The following is a 26477-nucleotide window of genomic DNA, read 5'->3' as shown; positions in this document are numbered from 1 at the left end:
GAAGGCGAAGTGATTATCGGTGATTATTAAATTCTCAACCTCGGATAATGAAATTCTCGTGCTCTGATTGGTTCACTTAATCTCGGTTATCAGCTCATATACCTTAGTTTGACCTTATATGGTAAATGATTGCGCTTAGCTAAGCGTTGCTAAAGTAAAAACGTTTACGCCAGAAAGCGAAATTTCTTTCGGTATAAAGCAAAAGAAAAACGTTTTTGTGGAAAGTTTGGATCACTTTCGAAGCTTAGAGATACGCGAAAAGGTAAGAAATGTTTTTGTGATGAGCCTGCGTCTGTCTGACCACGAGGTATTACACAACATCGCATCTTCATCAACTTTTTTCGATTTCGCTAGGATTTTCTCTCTTTTTTCGCTCGTATTTCGTACTTCCAAACTTTTGGAGTTTAAGGAATTTAATAAAACAATTATTCCATTTGCGCTTGTTGGATATGAGACTGGTTATAGCCAACTCGGCGCTACGCGCCTCGTTGGCTATTTACCATCTCATATCCAACGCGCGCTCATGGAATAATTGTTAAATATTCACCGAGACGAAGTCGAGGTTAATATTCACCGATAATCACTGAGCCTGAGGCGAGTAATTGTTTTAGTATAAATACACAGGTGATTATTTCAAAAAAGAGAAAAAAAAAAACATTTCAACGCGAAATCATCTTCACTACTGACTACTGGCAGCCATTTTGTCCGTCGAGGTGATTATCGCCTGATAATCCGAGATAGCGAGCCAATGAGAGAGCGCGATTTTGTATAATCACCTGTGTATTTATACGAAAATGTATTATTGTTCAGTTCCTTTGTCAATAATTTTTTCTATGCAGGAAGCCCATTACAGTACATCCTTTAATTTTCAATGACATGATACATGTAGCTCTCTCTGCCAGCTACAATTTAAGGTCAGAATACCCTTGTCGCCTGCTTTCAACAAGATCACATCCAGTGATGATAATGAGTATTGAAATCTCACCATTCTTTGAATATTTTCTGTACAGGCCAGCTGTATTCCAGCTCACGTCTTGCTACCTCCCCCTGGTTCTCATGTGATAGATGCCTGCGCAGCCCCAGGGAACAAAAGTAGCCATGTAGCAAGCATAATGAGCAATAAAGGGTATGATCAGTCAATCAATTTAAGTATTATTTATTAACATTTCTTATGTTGGGGAACCCCATGACTTATTCATTCTCTCTCTCTTTCTCAGCCTTTAATAGTGTCTTCAAAATTTAACAGTTTAATATTTCCTTTTTTTCATTGACTATGATTCAAAATTATATTTTATACTCTAATCACCTTGAAACGGTTATAAAATATTTTGTAACTAATCTTAGTAAACACAAACACAGCATCAGGGGCGGGCATCTCGTTTATTGAATGATACATGATACAGCGAGTGTTTACATTTTCACCATAAGGAAAATATAGCAGTGGAAAAACAATAAAGCAAAGTTGAAAGAGATGCCTTCAAATGGCTCTTTCATAGCCTAGTAGCCCCGAGGGATTCAACATCAACAAACACGCCTAAAATACTTCTGCAGTTAACATGAATCATACATAATGAATGCACTCCCGTGTCATTAGCGAAACGTTACAAAATATGTATCCTTTCCTCTTTCCATCAACTTGTCCGAAACTTGACAGCTTCTCTTCTTTTTATGTTTTACATGAGTTAAGATAAATCTTCTTTTCAGATGCTCGTATTTTGAATGCTCTGTCAACCATCATTTCCTTCCTGCAGAAAAATATTTGGATTTGACACTGACAAGAAGAGGCTATCAGTAATGGAAAAGCTGATGAAAACAGCTGGAGTAGACTGTGTTACAACGACAAACTGTAATTTTCTGGAGGTTGGTATTAAGTTAGTGTCTCTCTGTCAAGTGAACTCTCTCTAGAAGGGAGTTAAAATCTAAAACACTTGGCAATTGCAACGACAATACCAGGAATAAAGTTTATATTAGCCATTTTGAGTAAAAGTGATGTCTACAGAAGACCACTTCAAGGTTTATAACTTTATGCTAATTGTGAGGATTTCAAAATTATTCCATCTTAATCACGTTGTACAATAATCCATTTTTATTATATCTCTCAGATAGTTCGTGCCCTGTGATTGGCTATTAAAACTAGTTTCCTTTCCCTCACGGCTCAGATTACCATACATAACCAGAGAGATATAATAAACATCTTACTAACCTCATTTTCGTGGTCGGTACTGTAAAATTACGGATCCTTGTATTTTCCCGTCGATTTATGACCCAAGCGCGAAGCAGTCCATAATTTTACAGTACGGACCTCGAACTCGGTTATTTGATTCACTGTATGCCCATGTTCTCGTCAAATCCTTTAATTTGGAACGTGTCAGGTTGATCCCTTTGACGAGAAATACAGCAAAGTTGAGTACATTGTGGTTGATCCATCTTGCAGTGGGTCTGGTATCACGACCAGAATGGATAGACTTGTAGATGAGGAACAAGAAACAGCTGAGAAAAAGGTACATACTCAGCCGTATTTGTGAGTAGGGCTTAATGTTCTGCCAAATGCGCTGGCTAAAAAAAGAGGTATTCCATAGTGTCAAATGTAATGTAGCGAATGTTAGTTGTGTTTTCCAAAGCTACATTGGGTGATTGGATTAAAAACTGGATGGCAATTGCTACTTTCCCTTTCATTTTCTTACATTCTTGGGATTCGTTTTCCAGCACTTTGCACTCAATTTAGTGTTCTTGCTTTGCGTTATGATCATGAATCTTTGATTACTGCTATTGTCAACAATCTAAATAATATATGAAATGAATCATATAATGAACTGCGGATATGCATTCAAGGGAAGCTATGCAATTGCTAAAATTGCGGTCGTAACTGCGAGGATCATAGCCTCACTTGATTTCATATCCGCATTTCAATATATGATTGATTTCATATATCATTTCGTTCGTTGATTTATTCCGACACAGGAACATTTAAACCCCCAAATGACAAGCTTTCAATATTAGTGGCTTCGTAGCTCAGTTGGTTAGAGCGTTGCGCCCGCATCGCGAGGTTACAGGCTCAAACCCCGTTGAAGTCCTGAAATTTTCAGGCTTCTCCATTGCAATATTTTCTCCACTGTTTTCTTGAAAATGTATCTTAAAGGTAAAGGTAAAGTCACTTTATTGAACGTCGGTAGTTCCTTGAGCTACGAGGCTGGTATCAATGGAAGCCAAAGGCAACGGTGCGCCCTTAACACCCCCCCCCCCTCCCTCCCTCAGTCAGTGCTCCGTTTTACGGGTATTTAAAGCTATAGCTACACGGATCAGAGGAAACTCGAAACAGACGTTTAAGTCACCGAGGATCGAACCGGGGACCTCTCGCTCCGAAAGCCGCCCACTAGCCAACTGCCTTTTGTTATAGTTTCTTTGTATTTGATTTTCTCTTTCGCTTCCTCCGTAGAAGAGACTTGAATCTCTGGCCACGTTTCAGTTATCAGTCTTGAACCATGCGTTGTCCTTTCCTTTGGTAAAGAGAGTCGTGTATTCAACATGCTCTGTTCATCAAGAGGTATGAGTTAAAGTGTTAAGTACGAGAATAAACGAAATAAAAGTTGACTGAAGCAAGCAAACCAGAAACACTCTCAGTCTTGTGGCCTTAATTTGGAGCCAAGTGAAATTATTATATCACTTAGGGAGATTCGTTGCAAAGAGAACCAGAACTAAATTCTTAGCTACAACACACTTGACTCTTTAGTTTCCATGGAAACTTTGCCAGGTTCAAATTCCCTGAATGTTCCCTACTAATCCCTGTTTTGAGAACTACAATAAAAATGATAAGTCACCGTGCTTGTTAAAGAGATATAATGGGCCAATCTTACCCCATTGATGCCTGTACTGATACTGATACACGCGCGTTATTTCATCGGTTTAGGGTACATTTTGCGGTAGCTAAAAGAGAGGGTTTTTAAAGTAACACTTGAAAAAGCACCTGATAGATAGAGAGTCTAGAGCATATAGAACACTTTCTTATATAGTTTATGGGAAAATCACTCAACTTAAAACAACGTCGACTCAAAACGTTTCTCGAGTCGTTGTTTTCAAGATCATAATTTACATTCCTGGGTAAGGGGCTCTGTGTACGTTTTTAGCTCTATCTTTTTTTCCTTCCGATAAAAAAAATTATTTTTATTTCTTATTTAAAGGGGATAATTTGTACACCAAAATTATGCAATAAAAAATATAAGTCACCTTGCTCGTTTAAGAGCGAAACACCATCGTACCTGTCTATCTGGATTATCGTAGATCGAAACAATAAAACTCGCCAAGTTCTCGGAATGCGAGCGCTTATTCGCAAACAGTTATGGGTCATTCACAACTTCTCTCACGTGTTTTGAGTACTGTTTCAGCGTGTATGATGCACTTACGCCATATTTACAATTTTCCAAATTTGAGCAGTTTATAAATATAAACACACCAAATGCGCAGTCAGTATGAGCACTGCAATACTGAGGAATCACCTTAAAAAATCAATTGTTCGATACGCCATCAATTGGCGCACAAGACTGGTAATAGACAATCAGGTTAAAAGGAAATTGGAAACGCATGTCCGCTTGAGTCCGTTGGAGGTCCATAACAAGGATCCCGGCGCTGCTTCGCACACGTTACTAACCTTTGTAACATTACGTCTGCGACGCAGGCGCTGTGTGGCTTCGCACACGTTACTAACCTTTGTAAGATTACGTCTGCCCACAGGCTAAGGGGCGATTGAAGTTCGCAAAAGAGATTTCGTTAGTAGTTAAAGTTGCCTCTACAGAGCATACGCTATCATAAAAAATACACCACACTCTACGTTTTCTTGATAAAATGTCTCTTTTATTTCACCGGTGCTAAAAATATACTTCACAATTTGTGTTATAAATTAAACGCTAAAGCCCGGTGTGCAGTTCAATTTACACAAAGTTGTTGAAATATAAATGAGTCAAAACTGTCTACTCGCTGTACAAGCTTGCGACTTAGGAATCACTTTGTTTAACATTCAAAAAAAAATCGAAAATGAAAGAACAGAATAAAATACCTGCACAGTTCGTTTGAGGTCCATACTTGGCACAAACATAGGCCCTTTCTTGGGCGTTTGGAAAAGCCGGAATCTGGAACCGGATCTGGAATCCGAGACCGGAACCGCAACCGCTACGGGAATAAGAGCATGAAAGGTCGATCGTATCCAGTTGTTTTATTTCAGCCATAAAAGTTGAATGTTTTATAACACACTTTGAACTCCAAAATTGACTTTTACGGATATTGTTTTGGCGACAAAGTTTGTACCACTGACATCCCTCCTGTTTTTAACGGCTTAAGTTCACTTATGTTACGAGAATGATTGACATTGAGCCTCCTCTTGGTGGCGTGGAAACAAAGTTGTTACGGAAGCCATGGATGAAAGGAGTCCAGAAGAGAAAAGTAAAAGACAAAAGAAATTCACCTTATTTATTGGAATAAAATGTGGAGGTAAACAACTACGAACCTCGCCTTCCAGATTCCTTCAGTAGGAATTGATATACATCGTGAATAACGTAGCTTGCTTTTTTCTTCGTGTCTAAAATTGAAGAAGTTTTAGTGTTTTTGGGCATTCAAGACCCGCCAGAGGAGATAAGAGCGACTGTTCCGATCCGACAATGAAGTGGAACCGAGCTAAAGCACAGGACCACGCAGAGCTACAAAGAACACCTTGTATACATCTTTTTTTTTATCAATGTTCGACAAGGTGTTTTCGGAAAGAAAATGGCCCCGGCCCGAAAATCGCTTGAAAAAGTTTCAATCTTGATTATAAAAAGTAAAACGTGTAGTTATAAAAACTCTAAGCATTTCACTCAGTATTATGCAGGATTTTGCGGATTTTTAGCAATTGTGCGTTGTTGTGCGGGTTTGATAGAATTGTGCGGTCCCGCACCTGCGCACCCTGTCAGAAGCTCTGTACGACGGAAGGTCGACCCCAACCGAGGAGCATTCGGATTTTTTCCGAGTATCCCCGTGGCACCATGGAAGAAACCATCTCTTCGTTTCATGCACCGGGGTTAACCTCTAACATTTCCTTAATTATAATAGGAAATTTGCTCCATTTCGACAATTTGTATCCTGACTGTATAATTTCGGAACATTCGTCGCCAGAATCTTGTTCGAGTGTCCCCAAGTCACTATCGAAAAAGAGCTGCATCTTCGATTTTAAAGTAGTGGGGATTTTCTTCTAACTCTACTTCCTTTTTTATTTCTTTGTTCACTGTACAAATTTAAGGAAAACGAGGATGTGGTTCAAGCGGCTTTGAAAGCGAACAGTGATAGCTTCACTCTGGAGCATTGTCTTCCATTTCGACAATTTGTATCCTGGCGGTATATTAGGAACATTCGTCGCCAGAATCTTGTTCGAGTGTCCATAAGTCACTATTGAAAAAGAGCTGCGTCTTCGATTTTAAAGTAGTGGGAATTTCTTTCTAACTCTACTGCCTTTTATATTTCCTTGTTCACTGTACAAATTTAAGGAAAACGAGGATGTGGTTCAAGCGGCTTTGAATGCGAACAGTCAGAGCTTTACTCTGGAGCATTGTCTTCCTTCTTGGACTCACCGTGGAAGAGCTGTGTTTCAAGGAGGTAGGTTTGAACGAGAGCCAGTCATATTTCTCGGTTGACTGATAAAATTAAATCATGAGCGAATTTAAGAAACGACAACGCCATAAAACAATAATGACCGTGTTTTCAGGTCGCTTAGTGAGTGACAATCGAAAATTCCTTGAAAAAAGTTTCTTTCCCCACTCGTTTAAAGTTAAGCGGGTCGACAAATTTCAATAGAATTCTCATTAAATTTAAGCCACCAAACCAGCCAGGTGATCTGGTGACGTAATTCGGAGGACTGGGGAGAAAAATTTTAACGCCGTATGCCACAACTGCGCGCGGCCTTGAATGTTATTTCCGAATTCAACATGGCAGAGGCTAGGTTAGATCTCGGCAGTTTCCTCTTGAATGTCCATTCAGTAACAGGAAATGTGGGAGACACAGAATGATCTGTTGAGTTTTGGCGATGGAAATACTGCAGGAAATTCTTGGAAACAAAACCTAAGGCCGCGCGCGGTTGTGGGGTACGGCGTTAAAATTTGTCTTCCCATTCCTCCAAATTACGTCACCAGATCACCTGGAGGTAGTTTAATCGAGTGGCAATTACTTTCGGCCAGTCAGGAGTCGCTTCCGGTTTTTCAAATCGGAAAGACCTAGGCGTGCCATTTTTACTATTTCTATTATTGTATTGGCACGTGCTTTCTCATTTAATCTTACCCTTGGAAACACATATCATTTTAATCACTTTCAGGAATGTTAAGCGAAACAACAGGTGTCGTGAAAACACGGCCAATGTCATCGATTAAAAGGGGAAAATGATCGTGCTGCACGTGTGGCACGCATTTTAGCACCTACTTTTGCGGTACTCGGCTTATAACAACGACGTGAAAAATCACCAAATTTAGGGAGCTTACGAAACGAGGACGACGACGGCTACGAGGACTTCATTTAAAAATACAAGTTCGCCTTATTCATATCACTACGAAACTACTTCATGTCGTTTCGCGTTAAAAATGTGTAGTAACTATCGAGTAATTAAACTGGTATGAGTGGGTTGGAAGCGTAGAGAGAGAACTGAAAATTCATCGTCATGTGCTAACGTTCTCCACAGAACCTTGAATTTGGTCATTTCACGTCGTCATTTAGGAGATGACGGCAAAGAAATGTACCAAAATGTAAAACGCTCGTGCAGAGCGTGCAGAGCCATTGTTTTTGCTCACTAAACCTATTGTTTTGTAGCGTCGTCGTTGCCGCTCATACCAGTTTATTTTTAGGATACAAAAATTTGGTTTTATCAACGGAGTTGATAATGTAAATTGGCCACCGTACAGAGATTCTAAAAGCTGACGTTTCGAGCGTTAGCCCTTCGTCAGAGCGAATATTTTTAGGATACGTTACCCACGATATACGACGTGAACAAGATAGAATAATCGTGAAAGCCTTAGATAGAAGTGCAAAGTTATATTTTGCGGTGTCGTTTTGTCGTCGACGTCGTCGTCATAGATTGCAAAGTTCCTAATTGAGCGCGCTGGGACTCTGAAACAAGTTGAGGTTGTTTGCAACGTGATGCACTGAATCCAGACCGAAAAAATTAACCACGTAAAATTAACCAATTGGCTGCCAACATCATGATTCGCCAGAAATTGTCTTTTAATTTCTCATTTCCCGTATTGTAACTCAATTTCGACACGATCGATTCGAGATTTCGGCAAAGGAGTAACAAAGTTTAGAAGCACAATTCTCTCGGCACATATCATCAACATTTTTCTGGCTGTGACCGGGATGGTCCGCCCAAACCACCTAAAAAAGCACTCAACACGCGTGAACCCCAGAGAACTGAACTACAGGAAATAAATTATATTTTTACCTCGCGAGACTTGCAGTGTAATTGACAGAAAGTATGATTCTAGTGCATGTTCGACACATAATCTTTTTTTTAATTCCCACAGCCGAGAAGTGCATTCGTGCCTCACCAACTGAAGATTATACCAACGGATTTTTCGTTGCACTGTTTGTCAGAAAGGACATCAAAATGGATAACGAAGCCACATTATGTGGAGACTCCTTCAAAGGTAGAAAGAGGAAGCTAAAGAGCGATGATTTGGAGAATATTACGTCTACAAAATCAACAGGGAAAATCAAAGACACGGTGTCACCACCAAGAAGCAACAAATTTGAGTCAGATATTGCACATGTCACTTTGAAGAAAAAGCTTCCAAAAGGAAGCAAGAAACAAAAAGTTTCAAAATTGCAGGAATGTCCTGTAACAGTGCCTAGAATAGCAAAGTATGGGTCGAATCCCGTTAAAAATAAAAGAAAACAAAAGAAAAAGAAGAATAAAAAAGTTCCCGTTTGCCCTTGATAACACTTGTGTATACATTTTTTTTTTTTACCAAACCGTTTCTTTAGAATGGCTGCGCCCTCTGAAAGGCGCGCCGCCATAAGGTAAGGGATTGGGGCGAGCAAGTAGTTTCTTTCGAGGATTTGGGTGGAGGGAAATTTATTTTGTCTCTTTAGGATAAACTCATCGAATAATAGTTAATCCTCCATGACATCAACAGTGTTTATCCGCGTGTCCACTTAGAAAGTTACTTACTGTTTCTTAGGGATGGGCGTTGGTTTTCTCTGCGTATCCGCGTATTCTCTTAGACGACACTTGATATATATTGATACAAAGCGACTGCGTAGCTATATACGCATTTATGGGTTAGTTTCAAAGCGGCAGGGTATTCTGCAGTTACTCCGGTTAATGTTCGCTCTGTATTGGTTTACATGATGAGAATTTCGATCTGGTACAACTACCGGAATGAACTCACATAGATATGACCTGTACTGAAATAGGAGTTTGGACCTGCATCATGTAAACTAATACAGAGCGACATTTATTATAACAACTTTATTTAAGTGTCAATGGATTTAGCACAAGAGCACAAATTGGAGACACTAACGAAATTAACTCAAATCAAATCAAATATTGGTTCTTGTCGAGAGGGGAAAACCGTAGAACCCGGAGAAAAACCTCGCTGAGCAGAGTAGAAAACCAACAAACTCAACTCACATTTGACGCCGAGTCTGGGAATCAATCAGAGTGAGATCTGGGTACGAGATTAGGGAATGGAACCCGGGCCACAGTGGACAGCTTGGTATTGCGTGCCTGTGGTATCACATGGCACGTTTTTCAAGATGGCGTACAACATTGTCTGTGATTCATATTCCAGCTGGGCAGAATGCGCAGATAAAGGCGCGATTAATTTATAATCCTATTGCGGAATCTGAAAGGCTGGGGGCAAATCTTGCTACCCCCGGAAAAGCTAAACTAGCTAAAGAAAGAAAAATTCAGACGAATCCGGCCGGTAAAAAGCGCAGTACGCGTGAAGAAAATGATCTAAACTGCAAGAAAAGCAACTTAAAGTGCAAACAAGTAGAAAACAAAAGCAACTTTTCGGCAACTTTGGAAATAAAGAAGAAACTTCTAAGCAACTTGTAGACATTTGTATCGCCAACTTTTTGGGAAATATCGGCGATTTGTGGCTGAGCCTGATCATCATCAACATCATCGTCATCAGCATCGTCATTCTCATCATTATCATCTTTTGGCCTCAGCTGAGATTCCCTCCACGTCGCCCTTTTAGCCATCATCATTTTTTAGGTCCTGAACTTTCATTCCCATGTCCCTTGATATAACATAGCGGAAAGTGAGCTTTCGAGCTCTTACAGGTAGTGTTCCGGGCTCCAATGGAGAAATACTCTCCTTTCGGCCCGAATCCAATGGCCATCAAATAGGACTCTTCTCGTTTTGAGCCGCGTTCAGAGAGGTGGTAGGTTCCCGTAGATCTCCTCCAGTCTGTCCTGGCCAGAATTCCATAATTGTTTCGTCAAGTTATCCCAAAAGAGAGGAAGGTATCATCACTATATTCTGTCTACGATTTTCTTGAAAATGTATAATTAATTTTGTTTTAGTTCCTTTGTATTTGATTTGAATTTCACTATTGCTTCCCCATAGCAGAGACTTAAACTTAGAGAAGCGTTACCGGTGCGACGCTCTAACCAACTGAGCTGTGAAGCCACTGACGTTTGGAGCTGGTCATTTGTGGGTTCTCATGTTCCCGTGGGGAATGAATCAACGAAGAAATCATATATGTATTGCATCATATATATGATGATTTCATATCCGCAGTTCATATATATCAATTCATACACCATTTCATCGTTGATTCATTCCTCACGGGAACATTAGAACCCACAAATGACCAGCTCCCAACATCAGTGGCTTCATAGGTCAGTTGGTTAGAGCGTCGCACCGGTAACGCGAGGTCACGGGTTCAAATCCTGTTGAAGTCCTGAATTTTTCAGGCTTCTCTAAGCAATTGTAAAAATTGAGTTCACAGCTGCAAAGATCATAGCTTCACTTGATTTCCATGGTTCATAGGTTTGATAAACCACTTGGAATGTTGGAAGAACACTCGAAGAATTCGTATTCTACCAACATCCCCCTTGGATTATCAGCCTATAAACCATAGAAACTTGTGGATTATTGCTTAAATAGCGGATATTGCACGTAAGGTTGGTAACCAGATTCGGGTCTTGAAAAAGCGTAAGAAATCAATTGACCAAGATGCTAAAATCAGATTGTATAACGCTTATCTTTTTCCTCACTGAGACTATCGTTCTATTGTGTGGCATCACTGTGGTTGGCGTGATTCAAACAAATTGGAAAAACTGAATGAACGCGCCTTGCACTTTATTTATATGATGTCATAATAATAGTACAAAGATGACTTGCTGGAGTGCATAAATCATCCAACTTTGTATAATAGAAGAATTTATAATATTTTAATTCTTGTATATAAGGCTTTACATGGGCTGGCTCCCGAATATATTTTTAAGTTCTTCACATCGCGTAATTTTAGCATAAATTTGCGGGAGGGTAACTTTCTTATGGTGCCTGGAGCAAATACCCAAGTTGTGGTCTTCATTCCTTGTCCTTTTGCGTTAGTAAGTCATGGAATTCTCTGGCAAACGATATTAGAACAATCCCGGAATTAAGTAAATTTAAAGATGAAATGATATATGAAATGGATCATATGAACTGCAGATATGAAGTCAAGTGAAGCTATGATCCTCGCAGTTATGAACGCAATTTTTGCAATTGCATAAAGAGCCTGAAAAATTCAGGACTTCAACGAACCCACAAATAACCAGCTCTCAACATCAGCGGCTTCATAGTGCAGTTGGTTAGAGCGTCGCACCGGTGTCGCGACGTCACGGCTTCAAACCAAGTTGAAGTCCTGAATTTTTCAGGCTTCTTTACGCAATTGCAAAAATTGCGTTCATAACTGCGAGGATCATACCTTCATTTAAGTAAATTTGAGTCTGCAAGTTTTAAAATGAAATTTGATACTGACTGCTGCACCTTTATGGCGCTTGATTTTTCATCTTTAACTGGTAATTATTGCAAAATTTCATTTTATTTTAGCATTTAACTATTTATTTATAACTCGGAGATATTAGCATGTATTTGCTTAAATTCGAATGTAAATAAAGTTTGTCGTGTGCATGCGTGACTCATAAATGTGTGAATGCGTGACTCATTATAAATGTGTTTCCTAGAATTTTTCAGTACCTGGGTTAGTGGGTTAGGCTTTATCAATAGTATCCTGTTAATTCGGCAATTATAAACACTGTGGTCAAGAAAACATGAGCGATGTTCTAAAAAAAAATGAGCATAGAGCCGAGCGTGAAGAAATATTTTGATATGTCTGTCAGTTGTGCAAATAAAGGAGGCCGCTTGTCAAGCGATTTTGTCTCAAGCCATTGTTTCGTTTTCGAGAAGTTACGTTTCACCTCGAAATTTCTTTTCGACTTGACCCTCGAAAACTCGACTCTCTAATCTCGAAACTCGATCCTCGAAACACATAGCGGATCGAGTTTCGAGTCGAGACTGTCAACATTTGCTGCTTAAGGTTTTCGCAACGGGCTGCCACAATCCTTTTCGGATGAACTACAGCAAAGGTGCGCCTCACGAATGATTATTCCGGCTTACAGTTATAAAGAGGTTGAGTATAAAGCCAACATACCCACATTTCGCAAAAGACGTTTTACTGTCACCTCCCCCCAGAACCTATCTCCACACACAGTCACCCTACACCCCAGGCCCTAGGGAAATAAACACAGACCACTTTTATTTCCATTTCTTCTAATTTTCAATTACTTTTTAAGGTTCACAGCACTTGTATATCATTATAAATATAATATACTTACTAAAGTTACCAAATTGCCTCTGCAGAATGATTCCACAGTAAATTTCTTTTGATATCTAACATATTATTAAGTAACAAGGGTAAATACTTGTTTATATACACAACAATATACCAAACAGTATTTTTTAACACTGACAGCCACGACGTTATATTTACAATTATTTGCTTTCGCGAAAGCGGTTGTTACGAAAATGTTGAATATAAATGCTAAAAACTTTCTTAGAAGTGAACTGCATTATTTTCTTAATCAAATCAAAGCTTCAAAGATAATAAACTACTCGCCTAAGGGCGTGGTAAAACAGGAAATATACAACATCCATACAACATCAAACCATATTTGGTGACCAAACATTTTACCGTTTGGCCACTTTGTTTGGTGCTGTTTGACTCGTGTTTGCTAAAATTTGAAGGCTATCAAACAACTTAAAACGTTTCTTTTGTTCTCGTGTTTGATGGGTGAACTTTTGTTCGTTTACCCAGCCGTATCAAACTTGTTTGGCGCGCGCATGCGTACCACGTTTGCTCAGCCGATTGTATCCAGGTGTTGTTTACGTAATTGTGAGCCATAGTTCTTTGCTTGTGGAGTTTGATCTGAGTTAAGGCGCCCACAAACGTGGAAACAATGTTTCTACGACGCGCAAACGAGGAAACATTTGCTGAGAAAGCAAAATGTTTCTGAACAAATTCAGAAACAATTTTGTTCCCGCAACAAATGTTCTCTGGGGCCACAAACGGGGAAAGATTTGCTTCGACAACAATGTTTACGCAACATCGTTTCCTCGTTTGCGGGTGCCTTTAGATCAAACATGTTTTAACCGTTTGGCCACTCACTTCAACATTAGCATGTTTGGTGACAAAACAATGTTTGATGGTGTTTAAACGCCAAACATTTCCCGTTTGGTCTCGCCTTAAGTCAAACACTTAAATTAGTTTTAATTAGTCATGGCTCAGCTTATGATAACTACACCGGAACTCTCTGGACAACATAACAGACTAATATTCAGTCCCAAACAAAAGGCACCATCTCGAGGCTCTGGGGAATAAATATAGGGATTTTTGACTTTATTGCGCGGAGCCTCGAGATGATGCGTTTTGTTTAGGACTGGATTTTAATATATGAAAAGTGGGCTATTTATCCTGCTAAAAATTCATGTTTTCTGATTAGATTAGATTATTGTTACTTGGCTTTTAGCAAGTGTCTGCTCAACGTTCATCAAATATTTGAATGCGATGATTCCCATAGTTAGACACAACAATTTGGCCATTACTGAGGAGCGCTACTGATGATGGATGCCTAAAGTCTCCTAAGTTGTTGCCGTATTTTCCAAACTGACCAACAAACTTACCATTCAGTTCAAAGACTTGCACTCTGTGATTATTTAGATCACAGACAAGTAAATGTCCTGATTTAGTCACTGACAAACAATAGGGATTATTGAACTCTCCATTCCCATTCCCTCTTGTGCCAATCTGATACTTATAGTACCCCTCCCGGGTGAATACTTTCACACTATGATCACCACAGTCTGACACAATGAGATAATCTCCAGACTGAACACAATGAACAGGAGAACTAAGAGAACTGGGTCCACCTATCTTTGTTAGAAACATTCCATCAGGGGAAAATATCTTAATGAATTTGTTCCCGTTATCAACCACAATAATATTGCCATTGGAATCCAATGATAAACCACGAGGATAGTTGAGCTGGCTATCAAGGAATCCTTTCCCACCAAACATACTCAAGTACCTCCCATCCTCCTTAAAAACTTGAATTCGATGGTTCTCGTGGTCTCCGACATAAATCTTTCTATCTTTACCAAAAGCTATTCCTTTAGGGTTTTGAAACTGTCCCTTGTCGCTACCCTGACGACCAAAGGATCTCAGAAAATTGCCCTTACAGTCAAACACCTGCACCTTGTGCTGGGAAGTGACTGCGATTTCATTCCTGGAATTTACTGCTACCCCCCAAGGATAACTAAACATTCCATCATTCCAGCCTTGTTTTCCAAAAGATAAAACCGGTTTGACATTGAAAGATTTAATTACAACACAGAAATGGCTACCGCGGATATGTTGCCCGTTTACCTTAACTGACAAATTGCCTTTCCCTTCAAATGAAGGAGAATAGCTGATTTTGTAGGTCCCGTCTTTCCTGTCATTAACAAGAAATGTGGTCATGCATTCCTGCCCTCGCTCGTCTCGCAAGTCTACCGTTACATTGTCATTCTTATTATAACATTGTTCGCCAGCCGCGTTTCTTGTCGTTAAATTGAATTGGGCTTCACGCCCAACAGTTCCTTCACAAAGTCCTTTACCTTCGGCAACTGATTCCTTTGCATCAGTTGGAAATTTCAAAAGACCAATGCCTTCGCTGTTGATTGTCTCCAGGATCTTGTTATTTTCCACGAAAACTAATTCAAAGAAGTTTTCAGGGTCGCGCTCAACTGGCTTCACTTGTGCTACCCGTTCTAGGATGGTTTGCAATGGTTTCTTTAGCTGAACCACCTCGGCGTCTGTGCTTTTTGTTAAAAGTTTCTCAGCTTTTTCCAGCGCTAATTCGATCTTCTTTATCTCTTCCTGAATCACTGTTTTTTCGGTCGTTAGACTCTCCAGTGATTTCTTGGATTCGTTTTCCACTGCTGCCTTGATATTTTGACTTTCCTCTTGAAGTCTCCTCATTAAGTTATCAACAAAAACATCGACGGCTCTTAGCGTGTCTTCCCTTCGTTGAACAAGCTGAGCGTACTCCTCGTCAATTTGAGTGACCATCTTCACCTTTGCGTGCAAGTTGTCTCTTGGCGTTTGAATTAGACCTGCTAACTCGATCTTTTGAGCTTCGGCTTCCTCGTGGATTAATGTCACCTTATGTCCTGCGTGATTCAAGGTGACACAAGTTTGACAAACTGAGTTTTCGGGACAAATTTTGCAAAAGAACTTTAGCTCTTCTTTCTCATGTCCCTTCCTTGAGCAAAACACGGGTCGTTTCACTACTACCTCATAGTCTTTTTCTTGAAAATCTTTCACGGCCAGAACGCGGTGATCTTTGTAGCTTCGAATGATGTTGTGCCCAATTAAACACTCATCACAATAAAACTTGCAACACTCGAAGCAGTACGAGGTTTTAGAGCTTTTCTTGTCGCAGTTTCCGCATGTTACTTGCGTCTTGTCCGATTCTTTAATAGCTAGGGCATCGATAAAGCCGCTGAGAAAAAAGCTTGTGGGAAGATCTTTCAAATCACCGCTTGTAGGAACTCTACTACGGCCTTGGCATTTCGGACACCTGAAATCAACTTCACCGCCGCTCGCTCGATGCCAATCGATCAAACAGTGCAGACAGAAACTGTGCAAACAAGGGAGGTATCTTGGATCTCTAAGGATTTCTTGACACACCGGACACGAGGCTTCTTCGCGAAGATTGAAAAGCATCTTTGGGATATCCATATTGCTAATCGGCTTTACTCGTTCACGAACTGAGTGCCTTTGAGTATGACGTTGCAAGTCTCGTGATTTCTATCTTTAGCTTTTCTTGGAATCAGGTGACCATTAGCCAATCACTGCGATGTGTTTTAAAAGTTTGTTGATTGTTTTATTTTGGTTCTCTGATTCCCAGAAATCTGGCTGTTATGTAGCCAGCGAGCTTTGAAAATAACACAATTTAAACGATAAAGGGAGGATAAAATAGGTGACTTTTGTGAAGTGTGGTAGGCTGAGATCACGGAACTTTGCATGATAGAAATGGTTTATGAACGAGTTAGGACAAAGGAGAAGCTTAACATTTTACAAAACCGAGGTTACATGGTATAACACTTTCGATAATGTTTCTTTAGAGAACTGGTATAAACTAAAGAACAAAAACTTCTATATTATAATCATAAAATAATTGGGATAGTACGCGCACTCTCATTGGTCAATAGCTGTGTTTAGATGAGAGTATGGAAACACGGGGGAGGAGCGGTTGCCTCATGGTTAGTGCACTCGACTCCGGAGCGAGTGGTTCGGGTTCGTGCCCTGGCCGGGGACATTGTGTTGTTCTGGGGAAAGACACTTTACTCTCACGATGCCCCCTCTCCAACCTGGTGTATAAATGGGTACCGGCGAACTTAATGCTGGGGGTTAGCCTGTGATGGACTAGCATCCCATCCAGGGGGGAGTCGAAATACTCCTAGTCGCTTCATGCTACGGAAACCGGGAATAGGCTCTGGCGTGTTGGACCACTTGGCTCGTAAGCAGACTTTACCTATGGAAACACGGCTGTGACACCACACGAATTTTGATTGGTTATGTGTTGTCGGAAGTGCGCTTTGATTGGGGGGTAGGAAATATGAGCGTGTATCAAGAAAATCTGTTTTAATCAAGAATTTTCCTTCATTTGTTTCCTTCATTTGTCGAATTATCTTGGAGAAATATTTCCTAAAAGCCGCGATGACTTGCAGGAGGGCATAAATCATCCCACTTTGTATAATAGAAGAATTTATAATATTTTAATTTTTGTATTGGCTCCCGAATACATTTCTAAGTTATTCACATCACGGAATTGCAGCATTAATTTGCGGGAAGATAACTTCCTTATAGCACCTGGAGCAAATACCACCAGTTGTGGTCTACATTACTTGCCGTATTGCGTTAGTGAGTCATGGAATTATCTTGGAAACGATATTAGAATAATCCAGAAATTAAAGGGAAACTGTCACGAGAAGCGCATGCGCTAGCGTCTTGTGAAAACTTGAAAAGTGTTAGGTTAACTTTTTTCAAGTTGAATCGACAAATTCAAAATGGTGTCCACTGGGGAGGGCCATGGTGGACAAAAAAGAAACTCCCGCGAATATACGTGATTCTCGCGTGAATCCATGATGGCGGCTAGAATTTTCCGTGGGCTCGAGAGCAAACAAACTTGAGCATGCGCAGCTCATGACAGTGCCCCTTTAAGTAAATTTAAGTCTGCAATTTTTAAAATTAAATTTGATACTGACTGCTGCATCTTTCATGGCGGTTGATTTTTCATCTTTAACCAGCTAGTAATTATTGCAGATTTCAGTATTTATTTAGAAAATAGTAGCATGTATTTGCTTAAATTCTAGTGTAAATAAAGTTCATTGTGTGCATGCGTGACTCACTATAAATGTGTTTCCTAGAATTTTTCAGCATCCCGGTTAGGGTTTATCAATAACATCCTTGTAATTCGGCACTCATTAACGCTGCTGAAGTCAAGAAAACATGAGCGATGTTCTAAAAAAATGAGCATAGGCGCGATCGTGAAAAAATATTTCGATATTTCTGTGACAGTTGTGCGAATAAAGGGGGCCGCTTGTTAAGCGAGAAGTTATGTTTCACTTCGAAATTTCTGTTCGACTTGACTCTCAAAAACTCGATTCTCTAATCTTGAAACTCGATGGTCGATTCTCGAAACATCGAGGATCGCGTTTCGAGTCGAGACTGTCAAAATTTGCTGCTTAAGTTTTTCGCAACGGGCTGCCAGCATCCTTTTCGGATGAACTAGAGTGTCAGCAAAGGCGCGCCCTACGAATGATTATTCCAGCTTACAGTTACAAAGAGGCTCTGTACAAAGCCAGCATGCCCACATTTCGCAAAAGATTTACTGTCATCTTCCCCCAGAACCTATCCCTATATCATACACACCCAAGCCCTAGGGAAATAAACACAAACACAAACAAACATATTCACATAAGACCTTTATTTCCATTTCTTCTAACTTTCAATCACAAGGTTCACAACACTTGTATATCATTATAAAGATAATATACTTACTAAAGCTACCATATTGCTTCTGCGGAATGATTCCACAGTACATTTATTTGAATATCAAGCATATTCTTAAGTAACAAGGGTAAATACTTGCACTTAACACTAAGAGCTACAACGTTATCTTTACAATTATTTGCTGTCGCGCCAGCAATTCACCTTTATCACTCGGCGGCCATTTTGGAGTCCATGGGGAATAAAGGCTTTGTCTTTGCATTGTTTTTGCCCGTCCAGCCTCACACTGAATGAGAGGCTAGACGGGCAAAATCTTTTGTTTGTACATTGAGTGATATGGGTGTATTATTACGAAAATATTAAATATAAATGCTAAAAACGTTCTAAAAAGTGAACTGCATTATTTTCTTAATCAAATCGAAGCTTCAAAGAAAACTACTCGCTTAAGGTGCTACTATGATCAAAAAACTCATTTTCTTTTTTTCCTCGCATTTTGAAAGCGTCTTCGCTTAAAACCCGACTGGCAAAGTCTGTTTATTTTGAATGTAACGGGGGCGGATTTCACGGTCCACCATTACTCACGTTCAAAACTGACCGATCGGACCTCAGAGAGTTGGATCTGGGGAAAGTGACGTGATTGACTCACTAGCTTAATATTTCAGAGTGTAAACGCAACTTATTATATATGCAAAACACGAGTTTAAAAATCTGAAAGCCCGAAAACCCCGTGCTGCATATTAATTCAGCCGCGTACACGGTCGCATTGCATTCTTAAACCAGTGAGTCTCTTTGACGTCATTTTCTTCTCGATCCAGCTGTCTCAAGATTTAAAGTTAGTGATGGCGGACCAACAAATAACAAAATTCCAGTTAAAATAAACAGGTGTCTTTTTAAAATCAGAACTTAAAACTTAGCTTACTTAGTGTTTAGTTAACATAGTTTTGAAATCCAAAGAAAAGAAGAATTATTTTTTTGGTCGTAGTAGCACTTTCAGGGCCTGGTCAAACGGGAAATGTTTGGCGACCAAACAAAATCAAACGCCTTAACCTTCTTTGGTGCTGTTTGATCGTGTTTGATAAAAGTTCAAGGCCATCAAACATTCTATGAAACAACTTAAAGCATTTCTTTTGTTCTCGTGTTTGATGGGTGAACTTTAGTTCGTTTAGCCACCCGTATCAAAGATGATTGGCGAACGCATGCGTACCACGCTTGCTCAGCCGCTTGTATCCACGTTTTGTTTACGTAATTGTGACCCATAGTTCTTTGCTTCTGGAGTTTGATCTGTGTTAGGCCGCCCGCAAACGAGGAAACATTCGCTGAGGAAGCAAAATGTGTCTGATCAAATTCAGAAACTTTTGTTTCCGCAACATTGTTTCCTCGTTTGCGGGCGCCTTTAGATCAAACATGTTTTAACCGTTTTGCCACTCACTTCAATATCAGCATGTTTGGTCACCAAACAATGTGATGTTGTTTGAACGTCAAACATTTCCCGTTTGGCCTGGCCCTAAGTCAAACACTTTAATCAGTCATGGCTCAGTTCATGATAACAACACCGGAACTCACTGGGCAATATAACAGACCAATATCGATCTATTAAAATTCGATCAGTCCTAAACGAAAGGCATCATCTGGAGGCTCTGGGGAAGAAATATAAGGATTTGTATAAGTTTTTTCCCCGGAGCCACGAGATGATGCTTACGACTGAATTTTAATATATCGAAAGTGGGCTATTCATGCTGCTAAAAATTCATGATTTCTTACAAGTAGATTTCTTATAAGATGAATTTCAATGTAAAAAAAAAAAAAAAAACAGCTATACCTTATGTTCCCTTTTACAGAAATCAATCTCAGGAACAAAGCAGTACAATATTCATTATAACTGAAATCCTTCAAAAATACACAAACTTCAACAAATTACAAACAAATCAGATAGTAAAAAGGGTTAATGAAAGCTGAAAATCAAACTTTCTTTAGATAATAGACTATTTTTACTTGGCTTTTAGCAAGTGTCTGCTCAAGGTTCATGAAATATTTGAATGCGATGATTATCATTGTCAGACACAACAATTTGGCCATTACTGAGGAGTGCTACTGAGAATGGATACTTAAACTCTCCTAAGCTGCTGCCCTCTTTTCCAAACTTACCAACAAACTTACCATTCAGTTCAAAAACTTGCACTCTATGATTACCCTTATCACAGACAAGTACATGTCCTGATTTAGTTACTGACAAACAAGAGGGATTAACGAGCTCTCCATTTCTCGTCCCTCCTGTGCCAAACTGATACTTATAGTCCCCCTCCTGGGTGAATACTTTCACACTGTGATCACAAATGTCTGACACAATGAGATAATCACCAGATTGAACACAACGAGCAGGACCACTAAGAGAACTGGGTCCACCTATCTTTCTTAGAAACTTTCCATCAGGGGAAAAGAACTTAATGAATTTGTTTCCCCAATCGCTAACAATAATATTGCTATTGGAATCCAATGATAAACCCCAAGGATTCTTAAGCTGGCTATCAAGGCTTCCTGTCCCACCAAACATACCCAAGTACCTCCCCTCCTCATTAAAAATTTGGATTCGATGGTTTCCCCAGTCTGCAACAAAAATATTGCTATCTTTACCAAAAGCTATTCCTCTAGGGTGTTGAAACTGTCCCTTGTCGCTACCAAGACGACCAAAGGATCTAAGAAAATTGCCCTTACAGTCAAATATCTGCACCTTGTGATTGGAAGTGACTGCGATTTGATCCCTAGAATAAACTGCAACCCCTCGAGGACAAAGAAACATTCCATTATGCGAGCCTTGTTTTCCAAAAGATAAAACAGGATTGACATTGAAAGATTTAATTAAAACAGGAAAAGGGCTACCGCGAATATGTTGCCCGTTTACCTTAACTGACAAATTGATTTTACCGTCAGATGTAGGAGAATACTTGATTTTGTAGGTCCCGTCTTTGTTATCATTAACAAGAGATGTGGTTATGCATTCCTGCCCTCGCTCGTCTCTCAAGTCTATCGTTACATTGTCATTCTTATTGTAGCATTGTTTTGTAGCCGCGTTTCTTGTCGTTAAAATGAATTGAGCTTCACGCCCAACAGTTCCTTCACAAAGTCCTTTGCCTTCGACACCAGATTCCTTTGCATCAGTTGGAGATTTCAAAATACCAATGCCTTCGCTGTTGATTGTCTCCAGGATCTTGTTATTTTCCACGAAAACTAATTCAAACAGGCTTGCAGGATCGCGTTCAACTGGCTTCACTACCCGTTCTAGAATGGTTTGCAATGGTTTCTTTAGTTGAACCAACTCGGCGTCTGAGCTTTGTGTTAAAAGTTTCTCGGCTTTTTCCAGCGCTGATTCCATCTCCTTAATTTCCTGTTGAATTGCTGTTTTTTTGGTCGTTAGATTCTCCAGCGATTTCTTGGTTTCGTTTTCCACTGCTGACTTGATATTTTGCCTTTCCTCTTGAAGCATTCTCATTAAGTTATCAACAAAAACATCGACGTCTCTTAGCATGTCTTCGCTTCGTTGAACAAGCTGAGCGTACTCCTCGTCAATTTGAGTGACCATCTTCACCTTTGCGTGCAAGTTGTCTCTTGGCGTTTGAATTAGACCTGCTAACTCGATCTTTTGAGCTTCGGCTTCCTCTTGTATTAATGTTACTTTGTGTCCTGCGTGATCTAAGATGACACAAGTTTGACAAACTGAGTTTTCGGGACAAATTTTGCAAAAGAACTTTAGCTCTTCTTTCTCATGTCCCTTCCTTGAGCAAAACACGGGTCGTTTCACTACTACCTCATAGTCTTTTTCTTGAAAATCTTTCACGGCCAGAACGCGGTGATCTTTGTAGCCTCGCATGATGTTGTGCCCAATCAAACACTCATCACAATAAAACTTGCAACACTCGAAGCAGTACGAGGTTTTAGAGCTTTTCTTATCGCAGTTTCCGCATGTTACTTGCGTCTTGTCAGATTCTTTAATAGCTAGGGCATCGATGAAGCCGCTGAGAAAAAAGCTTGTGGGAAGATCTTTCAAATCACCGCTTGCAGGAACTCTACAGCGGCCTTGGCATTTCGGACACCTCAGATCAACTTGACCACCACTTGCTCGATGCCATTTGATCAAACAGTGCAGACAGAAACTGTGCAAACATGGAAGGTATCTTGGATCTCTAAGGATGTCTTGACACACCGGACACGAGGCTTCTTCGCGAAGATTGAAAAGCAACTTTGGGATATCCATATTGCTAATCTCCACGCCTTCTTGAACTGGGTGCCGTTGACTATGATATTCCAAGTCTCGTGATTTCTATCTTTAGCTTTTCTTGGAATCAGGTGACCATTAGCCAATCATTGCGATGTGTTTTAAAAGTCTGCTGATTGTTTTGTTTTGGTTCTCTGATTCCCAGAAATTTGGCTTTTAATTTATGCAGCCAGCGAGCTTTGAAAATAACACAATTAAAGCGATAAATGGAGGGCAAATAGGTGACCTTTGTGAAGTGTTGTAGGCTGAGATCACGGAGCTTTGCATAATAGAAATGGCTTTATGAACGAATTAGGACAAAGGAGCTTAACATTTTACAAAACCGAGATTCCATAGTATAACGGTTTCGATACTGCTTCTCTTAACACATTTGAGTACCTTTGCGAACTATAAATCGCACGATCCCCAACTTTGCGATTTACAAATCGAAAGATTACGAACTTCGCGATTTATAAATCGCAACTGTGATAAACTTTGTCGGGGTTAGAAGCTGAATAATAGGACCTCGGTTATTCATTATTCTTTGGGTGTTCCTTTCAATTATTCATTAATCTTTTTAAATTGTTGTTGATTATTCATAACTGACACCAATTTTCAGAACATTATCCGAAAACACCACAATATTGTCGGGGCCAAAGACAAAGCTTCGACGCGCTTGTTACATCCACAGATTAATAACTTTAATTTGATTTGCGAACGAACACAAATACTTTACTGCAATGAGCTAAGTGAACAGAAATCGACAAAAGAATCACAAACAACGAAAAAAACGAAATGACGAGTGGAAATAATTCTCCTGTGAAATTTTGAAAATTAGGTTGTTTGAGACTGCATTTCGTGCTTTTTGAGGGCAGTATGATATGAAAACATGCAGCCAAAACCGAACTTAAAAACGTGGATATTACTCAAACTTTTGATCTTCAAAATTGATTTTTTTGGCGCACAGACTACTTTAATTACATATATGTATTTTACAGTTTTAGAGAATAAGGTCACTATTTAAAAAGAGCAAGAATAAAAATCAAGTTGAAAGTCCGTATTATTGACTGGGTTTATCCTAAATTCATGTTATTTCATGATAAAAATTGGTATTAAAAAGTGCTTGGTTCGCACTAACTTGATAGCAGTTTACGTGCTGGTCGACCGCTTTGAACTCCACCTCCTTTCGGGTGACCTGGAAACGAGAGCTGTATAAAAATATGCTTTAAAAACCATTTAGGTTTCGAAACATAAAATGGAAGATTCCATAAAACAAAACAAGGTAGACTTGATATCGCATTACCGACCTCTGTTTCTCTGATTTATTGCTTTTCCCCCATTCTACACGATTCAGTATCATTCGTTAATAATAACTTGTAACCGCACAGGTAAAGATGAAGGCAGATAATATCGTATAAACCTGAGAAGGAGCGGTTGGTGGGATAGAGGCATTACGATAAAGATTCTGTAATCTCGACCTCTGAAAATTGAAAACATGGCAATGAAACGAAGCTTACAATTCAGACAGATTCGCCATAAATCAAAATAAAAGTGATGAAAAAATTAAAACTTATCCTTACCTCACTTTTCTGTGATGATTCCTTAACAGAAGATGCCTTAACAGATGATGCCTTAACAGAAGAGATGAAACGTAATTTAGTTTAGCTACCTTTTAATTTTCTTTTGTTTTTTTCATCTTGTTATCATGTATTATTCTCTCTCCTCTTTTTTATGCATTTCCGTTTTTATAACACATCACGTAGCATTTTTATGTCATTTCCGGTAAATATAAAGATCTTGTTACTAGCATTTATCCATTCAATAAACCTGAAGAAGGCTGGTGTTGGCCAGCCGAAATATTGCAAGCAACAACGCCTATGTTCACGTTGTCTTGACCAACCTTTGCAGGATATTTTCTATTCCTGAGCACTTAATGCCTCGGAAATTGTTTCCGAGACGGCTGATCATGAGGAGAGCAGTCATGTCAAGTCTCGTCTGTGCTCCAAAGAATCAAAACGTTGGACTACGGGGTGACCCGAAAACACTGACCCCCGGCCCATGGACTGCCTTACGGACCGGTTCCATGGACTGCCTTACGGACCTTTCCACGGACTATCTCTACGGACCCCCCCCCCCCCCCCCCTCTACGGACCACCCCAAAAAACACAGAATTAAAAATAAATAACAACTGAAAACTTGTTTATACCGGTTGTCTGGATAGACCACTCTTGCCGGTGAAATCTCAGCCGTTACGGTCCGCAAATCAGACTAAGGCTCAGGTGTTGTCTTTTCCTTCGCTGTTGACCGGAGTGCTTCGAAACTAAGTTCTTCCGCCATTTTGTTCAGGACAGAGAGATCATGAAGCCTGGGGCGAGTTCACAAACCCGCGGGAGAATGATCCGAACAAAATGGCAGAGGGAAAGAAAGAAAATACAAATAGAACTTACTTATTATCAATCTTTTTCGGAGGATTCCGGTCCACATCAAACGAAGGGGCAATATGTGATTAATAGACTTTGTACCCGAGCCTGAGCCTTAGTCTGTTGAATTTGCGGAACGTTACGGTTGGGATTTCGCCGACACGAGTGACACGAGTGGTCTATCCAGACAACTGGTAAGTCAAATCTTTAGTTTTTATTTATTTTCATTTCTATGTTGTTTTAGGGTGGTCCGTATAGGGGGTCTGTAAGGGTAGTCCGTGGACCGGTCCGTGAGGCAGTCCGTGGACCCATTCCGTAGAGGGGTCTATGGACCGGGGTCAGTGTTTTTGGGTCACCCTGGACCACGAGCCCGCAGGCATAAATTTCACGAGTTTGCGGTTATATTAAAATCGCAAAAGTGCAACAAATCGCACTTTGTGATTTATTAATCGCAAATGTGCGATTTTCAAATTGCAATTTAGGTGCAAATACTGACGTTAGGAAAATAACACAAACAGCGGTGATAAACATTGTATTCCAACGCATTTTTATAAAACTTGACGTTTCGCATGCTAGTCAACACACATTTTCAAAAGTGACCGTTACAATTTTTTAAAAACTATATATATATATCGTAAACAATAGGGGTCTGGAACCTAGACTGAGAAAAATGATCTGCAGCAGTACGTGTCTAGACATAATGAAAAGTAATAGCTAAAACAGCAATAACTTCTCACTACTAATATTTACATTAAGGGAAGGCTTTAGCTCTTGAATGAACAAAGTCTCTTTAACTTTACAGTGAAAGTCAGTTTTTCCGGACGCTAAAATGTTGGAATACAATGTTTATCACCGCTGTTTGTGTTATTTTCCTAATGAAGCTACGATGGCCTAAGAACAAGAGTTTATAAAATACTGACGTCCTTCATAAAACCTCAAATTTGTTCATTTAACGTTGTTAACAGGGAGCTTTAGCAACGACAACAGCGACGTCAACGAGAACGTCACAAATTTGCATATTTGGTGGGCAAAGACAAAAGCTTTGCACGCTCTGCACGTGCGTTTTTCATTTTTGTCTATTTCTTCGCCGTCGTCAGCAAAACAACAACGTGAAATGATCAAATTTGAGGTTTTATGAAGGACGTCAGCATTTGAAGAGAATTTTTCATTTTCTCCTCTAAATAAAGCGCCGCTCATAACGTTTTCATTCCTGAGGAATTGCCATACCTTTCTCACATTAAAAAATCTTGG

At 39.8% G+C, this 26477-nt stretch overlaps 3 protein-coding genes across 5 annotated transcripts in view; 1 reads left to right on the top strand and 2 right to left on the bottom strand.

Moving 5' to 3' along the window:
* The window catches only part of LOC138011831 (28S rRNA (cytosine-C(5))-methyltransferase-like), an 88375-nt gene extending 79429 nt beyond the window's left edge, over positions 1 to 8946 (top strand). The window contains exons 5-11 of the mRNA XM_068859052.1: positions 1011 to 1126; positions 1752 to 1860; positions 2373 to 2501; positions 3437 to 3544; positions 6266 to 6336; positions 6581 to 6618; positions 8529 to 8946. Of these exons, the coding sequence (XP_068715153.1) occupies positions 1011 to 1126; positions 1752 to 1860; positions 2373 to 2501; positions 3437 to 3544; positions 6266 to 6336; positions 6581 to 6618; positions 8529 to 8941 (984 nt within the window). The 3' untranslated portion in view covers positions 8942 to 8946. The remainder of the gene's footprint in view (positions 1 to 1010; positions 1127 to 1751; positions 1861 to 2372; positions 2502 to 3436; positions 3545 to 6265; positions 6337 to 6580; positions 6619 to 8528) is intronic.
* A 3816-nt stretch (positions 8947 to 12762) lies between these two features.
* LOC138010705 (E3 ubiquitin-protein ligase TRIM71-like) lies at positions 12763 to 16303 on the bottom strand. The gene has a single exon (XM_068857679.1). It carries the CDS (start codon positions 16281 to 16283, stop codon positions 14043 to 14045), a length of 2241 nt encoding a protein of 746 aa, XP_068713780.1. The 5' UTR covers positions 16284 to 16303; the 3' UTR covers positions 12763 to 14042.
* A 2212-nt stretch (positions 16304 to 18515) lies between these two features.
* On the bottom strand, positions 18516 to 24709 carry LOC138011821 (E3 ubiquitin-protein ligase TRIM71-like). Of its 3 annotated transcripts, none has more exons than XM_068859036.1 (3): positions 24387 to 24709; positions 24114 to 24286; positions 18516 to 24014 (listed from the first exon to the last, which is right to left on the bottom strand). In XM_068859036.1, exon 3 carries the CDS (start codon positions 22804 to 22806, stop codon positions 20572 to 20574), a length of 2235 nt encoding a protein of 744 aa, XP_068715137.1. In that variant the 5' UTR covers positions 22807 to 24014; positions 24114 to 24286; positions 24387 to 24709; the 3' UTR covers positions 18516 to 20571. The 3 variants fall into 3 exon arrangements, with proteins under 3 accessions (XP_068715137.1, XP_068715139.1, XP_068715136.1); XM_068859038.1 differs by having other exon boundaries at positions 18516 to 24001; XM_068859035.1 differs by having other exon boundaries at positions 18516 to 24286.
* Positions 24710 to 26477: the final 1768 nt, after the last annotated feature.

Source organism: Montipora foliosa, chromosome 7 (genome assembly GCF_036669935.1).
Source record: "Montipora foliosa isolate CH-2021 chromosome 7, ASM3666993v2, whole genome shotgun sequence".
In the NCBI taxonomy this organism is placed as follows: Eukaryota; Metazoa; Cnidaria; class Anthozoa; order Scleractinia; family Acroporidae; genus Montipora; species Montipora foliosa.
Note: the sequence above shows the minus strand (reverse complement) of the source record. Positions and strands in the feature narration are given on the sequence as shown.